The sequence below is a fragment of the Oculina patagonica genome, chromosome 5 (genome assembly GCF_052425735.1).
Source record: "Oculina patagonica isolate OP01 chromosome 5, crgOcupat, whole genome shotgun sequence".
NCBI lineage: Eukaryota > Metazoa > Cnidaria > Anthozoa > Scleractinia > Oculinidae > Oculina > Oculina patagonica.
The window spans coordinates 32,306,667-32,312,666 of NC_135762.1; the positions used below are offsets into that span (position 1 = coordinate 32,306,667).

General features: G+C 39.0%; 1 protein-coding gene across 1 annotated transcript in view; it reads left to right on the forward strand.

Moving 5' to 3' along the window:
- LOC144653697 (cilia- and flagella-associated protein 337-like) overlaps nt 1–6,000 on the forward strand; it is a 28,216-nt gene extending 22,216 nt beyond the window's left edge. Inside the window, exons 31-38 of the mRNA XM_078513756.1 lie at nt 56–125; nt 440–505; nt 958–997; nt 1,307–1,401; nt 2,697–2,860; nt 3,850–3,905; nt 4,287–4,352; nt 4,856–6,000. Coding sequence (XP_078369882.1) covers nt 56–125; nt 440–505; nt 958–997; nt 1,307–1,401; nt 2,697–2,860; nt 3,850–3,905; nt 4,287–4,352; nt 4,856–5,009 — 711 coding nt within the window. The 3' untranslated portion in view covers nt 5,010–6,000. The remainder of the gene's footprint in view (nt 1–55; nt 126–439; nt 506–957; nt 998–1,306; nt 1,402–2,696; nt 2,861–3,849; nt 3,906–4,286; nt 4,353–4,855) is intronic.

Below are 6,000 nucleotides of genomic sequence, written 5' to 3' on the forward strand. Positions count from 1 at the left end.
AACCATCGCTCGGTGAAACTTTTCTTATTTTATATTTTTGTTATTTTCGTTACAGTCCAGGAATGGTGTAACAACCATGGCGTCCGTTGCTAAGGATACCAGACTAGTCACCGCTGATTCAGCAGGTTTGTTATTTTTGTTGTTGTCTCTCTTTGTGTTTGTTGATGTTGTTGTTGTTGATATTATTTTTATTGTTTCTTTTGTTGTTGTTCAGTTTCCACATGTAATGCAACGCCTTTCAGCTCCATGAAAATCAGCATTCTAAATAGCTAAAATAGAATTATAAATCACACTAGCAGTACGTTACACGTTTAAATATAGCGCGACATTCAGTTGACTCTATTTAACGCAAACGTGAGATTGCCCAGCAGTAAAGCTATTGAGGAGTTATTGAGGAGTTATGGCACTTACGTGTTTTCGTGTAACATTTTTCCTTCAGGTTTTATTTCCGTCTGGGATGTAGGAGATTACTGCATGAAGACAAAAACCACTGAACCTCCAGAACGTGAGAAGCCAGATATTTACAATTTTTTTGTTTTGTTTTTTTATCGAAGGTTGTTTTGTAGTCCAATGTCAGTCCACACGTATGATTTTCTAGTTTTTAGACGCCTCTCCTGTTTGTCAAACATATGACAATAGTTATGCTTGAGTGAAAATATCCCTTTCTTTAGTATTGTCAAAAATGCACCAAATTTGCCGGGGCAGGTACCTTAACTTTGGATGAGACCTCCCTGAAATGTAGAGTCAAGTATAATTCGTGTTTAAACATTAATATTCCCTCATCGTAATTAGCATATCCTAGTTTGGTTTCGTTCGTCCGCTGGGTTTGTTCTGTTTTTATGATCAAGTACCTTGTTCTCTCAAGAGCATGTCTATAGTTTTTTAAGTAGCAATACAACACAAGCGACCCAATTTTAAGTTGTTGGTCATTGCAACATCTTTTTTTCTGTTTGTTAGGTTTGTTTTTCTGGCGTGCTCATGTGCAAAGTATCACAAGGTGAGAAAACCGTTCTTCCTTCTACGCTGAAAGATTATACAATTCTGAACATAAACCTTGCATGGGACGGCTGGGTAGTATCTCCCTCACCCATCTTCCCATTCCCCGCCGAGCCTCTTGATTGTTTAAAACTCATCACAAAATTACAAGGGAGCGAGATTGAAGGGTGTTTCAATGAATTTAATCCATGCTTCTGGACACTCTCTTGAGACTATTGTTGTTAGACGTGTAAAACAGAAAATATATATATTTTTAAAAAGCAAAAATTCCAGCTCGACTTAAGAAATTTTCTTACTCTGCGTTTTTCAGCATTGAACCAGTAGAAATATGGGATTGTGAAATCCTACTGACAGCATCTTTAGACTGTACTGTCAGACTGTGGACAATGGAGGGACATTTTGTTGGTACGTCTATTTTAGTTTCTTACTAAATTCTACAACGCTCTAAACTCTGACTTTTTTTACTAAGAAGAGCTGTTATTTCGTAGCATAGTAAAATGAGTAAAATAGAATTTTGTTTAGGTTATTTGTTGTTTTTACACCATGCGAAAAAGTAGTTTTACAGAATTATGTGAGGTTGCCTAACAATTCGCGAGTACCCATTAAAAAATATACTCATGGGCTGGGTTGTTCGAAAGCCGATTAACACTAAACCTAGCCTGCGAGCAGGCTCTCTATTCGGGGGCAACGTGAATCTCCTTCGGCACTCGCGGGATCGCGCCTTCGGCGCTCTCGAAGAAGGAGATTCACGTTGCCCCCGAATAGAGAGCCTGCTCGCAGGCTACACTAAACCAGGATTAAAAGTTGATCGAAGGGTTCAATTTCTCTTGTCTTATAGTGTTTTTAATGCTTATGTTTCGTGGAAATAAGTGATCGTCAAAACTGGTGGACAAAAAATGTAAACCGTTTACATTTTTTTTTTCTTCCTCACTTATCAGTGAGGTTTTCTGTGACACAATGTCCTCCGTAAGCGTTCGAAACAGACCGCTCGATCCAGAGCGCAACTAGTCCAGTCCAAGTGACGCCACACTCCTCGTTTCTGATTGGTTCGTTCTGAGCATGCGCATGAAAGTTAAGGCCCGGCCAAACGATCGCAACATTTCAACGCAACATATCGCAACATTGTTGCGTTCAGATGTTGCGATCATTTGGCCACCCTGTTGCAACATGTTGGATGATGTTGGGCCAAGTTTGAAAATGGTCAAATTTTTCACCCAACATCTCGCAACAATTTTGGATGTTGCATGATGTTGTACTCGTTTGGCCATGTTTGTGCAACATTGTTGCGCTGGAGCATGCGCACTAGTTCGATTTGCGCGATCTAACATACCGCGACATATGGCCAAACGAGTGCAACATGTTGTGCACAACAATGTTGCGATATGTTGCGTTGAAATGTTGCGTGCGTTTGACCAGCTGCTTCGCAACATCTCACAACATGACCCAACAATGTTGGGATATGTTGCGTTGAAATGTTGCGTGCGTTTGGCCGGGCCTTTATCCTGGACTCTCTCTTCCGCGCCTGGGTTCAACCGCTATAAAGGGCGCGTGGAAGAGAGTTCAGGAACTGGACTAGAGCGCAACGCACTAACCACCAGGCTCCCGCGCTTCCTACTCTAACCCAAATATGTTAATTGTACCAATGACATCATTGATAACATCTCAGTGACTGAATCTTTCAAATTCTCACTTCTCTGAAGGTACTCTTGGCCAGCCAAAGATCTGGGACATTACAAACCCTGTATCTTACCAACACCCCATGGCTCCTTATGATGTGTTGGTGGATCCACATACACTGCCGGACCTGCCCAAGAAAGACGTCGATGATGAAACAACGCCAGATGACACAAATGAAACGGATGAGGTAAGTAAATGGAAAAATGAGTGAAGAGTAAAAATTGAAAAAATGAGTAACGTAACCGTGGCATAAATATCATACAACGATTCAAACGAAAACGAAAATCGAGACAGTTCAAAATTGTGGTTTAGTTCAAGTGCTACACGTACCTCTCGTGCGCACTGATTTACTCTTGTTTAAACCTGCTTTAAGGAGCCCAGTGTGTGACGGACGGTGTATCTTACAAAATCCGTCTTAATCTTCGTCAGTCTTAACCATCTGAACCATCCTTGTTTATTTTCTGTTTATTAGTTCTTCTTAGGCGTTTTTCTATCTTTGAAAACTATTCTTTGAGGTTTCCTTCAATTTTGATGTCATTTTGTACATCACAAAAATTTCTTTAAATGTCGTGAAATAAATTCTTTTAATAACCGATTCCTTCTATAGCGCGCGCCTGCAGGGAATCACGGTAGTTGTATTCATCAAACCATGCGCGTGACTCAGCAGCGATGCGAAGCAGCGATACACGCTGCTGAGTCTCGCGCGTCTCGCGCATGGTTTGATGAATACAACTACCGTGATTCCCTGCAGGCGCGCGCTTTAGAGGGAATCGGGTATTGAAAGAATCGAGAAGAGTTTCGGTTTGTTTGGCAGGCAGATTTATCATTGTGTCACTGGGCCTTTTGAAACAAACTGTCATATTGTACAAATCCGCCATACTGGATAGCAAGCCATGCACTGGGACATTCAAAACAAGGAAAGGTCACGCTTGACTGGTCGAAGACACGTTGTTTATAGGCTGTCGCTTTCGATAGATAGATAGATAGATGATAGATAGTTTATTAATACAACTTCGCAACCTAAAAGGTTGAATTATGTCATATTTATTTTCTTTTGCGTCAGTCAGCATGGCGCATTTTGTTACATGTGTCCGTCTGTTGCTTGCTAAAGGCAACAGATCTTTATCAGGGAATACCCATCGAGTGATATATTTGTCTCTGTTTTATTCAATGCAGTTGGAATCCTCACCTATCCCATATGTGTCAAGTTTTCAAGCAAAGGACCCACTTGTGTGAGTAAACTTTGTAAATGGCTGTAACCAAGATTAGGCGACAGGAGCTAGTAAGACTACGTGCTGCGTACTAAGAGTTTTCGCGTTTAATGAGCTAGAAACAAAAGGGGGGATCGAGTGTAGTATTTAGTGCTGAGAAACTACAGGTCTAGCAAACTGAAAACTGAATTCAGTTGTATACACATGTGCTTTCTAGTTGTATTTCGTAACGCGTTCGAGAATTACTGTCGGCCTGGAACTGAATGGGTGTTAGTAGCATGCACTGTTGCATGGAAAAGGTTATGGTAGTGTCTTTTCCGTATATGTTTTTTGTTTTCTATCATATACAATTTGATTATATCAAAAACGTTGGTTTTCATGTGGCTTTCAATTTTTTTTCAGGATCGACGAACATGTTATTGCTGATGAGTTGAAAAAGTCGCCATGGAGAGAGGGATGTGGAAAAAGGTCAAAAATTATAAACACATTTGTTTTTACAAAAAAAAAAATAAACTGAGACTATGCGGGACGAAATAATTATATTGTTTAACCCACAAAGTTGATAAGATTTGTAACTGGGTAGCTTGGATAAGTCTCTTGGTTGATGAATGTTAATATTTACCAATCACATTATCAGCCCTTTTGTCTCTGCACTGAATCCTGGTAGAAAACCTGTGGGTTTTTTTTTCCCTCAGCTGACATTTTATGCGAATATTTTTGTACCAAGAACGCCCAGGGCTCCTTCTGAAATAGGGGCAAAACGCAACTTTGACCTGTTGTTCTAGTTTGTTCTTGTCGTTGCTGCTGTCTGTAAACAACTCCGAGTAGACACGTGGGGATAAGGAACAAAATAATTATTTCGAGAAAGACATCTTGATTGCGAATTGTATTATCCCCAGAATAATTATTAGAGCGGTTCATGTCACAATATAATTCATCGTTTTCTAACCTTTTTTTTCTTGTCACTGCAGATTACGTCACGAGAGGCTAAAGAAAGTCCCTAAAGATATGGGCGGTCCGAATGCCTATCAAACACTGACATGCTTTGAGCTGGAAGACACGCCTCCTCTCCCCAACCCTCCCTCGTCCTCATCCATCGATGATCCGTTTGATATTAGAATATAAACAATTATTTTCAATATAAGAGCTAATAAGTGTGAGCGCTAGTGACGCTAAACAACGTCATGCTTAGAAAACGTGGTAATGATGTCTCCAAAGCATGGTTTTTACGTCTGGGAATTGCTTTTAGAGATATCAAAGTGAATGTAGTGTTGAACTAATATGGAAATAATAACTTAGATATGGTACTACGGTTTTTCTTTACTTAGTGTTAATCTTTCTAACTATGGAACATGATGTCAACATTAAGATATTATTTATTTTAACAAATGACATAAAACTCTTGAGCTTGCAACCCATAGTTACGTCAGTTTGAAGAGTTCTAAGCACCAAGTACTTGTTATGTTTAAGTATGTTGGCACTTGCATTTCAAATCAACTAAAATGTCTAACGAAACACAAAGTTTGCTCGTCAACTCGCATCACGTTTAAACGTTCAACTGTTATATGTATATAACACAGTACCTCTCGTTAATGATAGAAACTTCTCCCTTCTTTCAAAAAAGTTAAACTTTTCATTTTCTTAGCACACACTTTTTTACAATAAAGTGAGCACGTAAAGTTCGCCGTACTAAAACAATATATATACAGAGGATATGCACGTTTTGTGGCTTAACAATATAAAAAGCTTCTTAGTTTTTTGGTTAAACAATATAAAGAAGTGATTCTTAGAGGCTAGCCTTGAGTCTGACAAGGCTACTTGAAAAGAGTGTGATATTGACGAGCTTTGGAGCGAAATGTTTGATGAACGTGATGCTCGAAATTTAGGTTTATTTATTCTATATAATCAGTATTTGTATTCCGCTGTATATTTATTTTAATAGGTCTGAAACCATTTTCAATTTCAATGTCAGAAATGAGATGTTTTGTAATACTAGACACGGAGCAAACTGTAAATAAATGAATGAGAGTGTGTGAATATTCAAGTGACTCCGTCTTAAGTTTGTATAAAAAGTTCTTCTATGAAAGCGTGAATGAATAAATGGTCATTCCAAGAA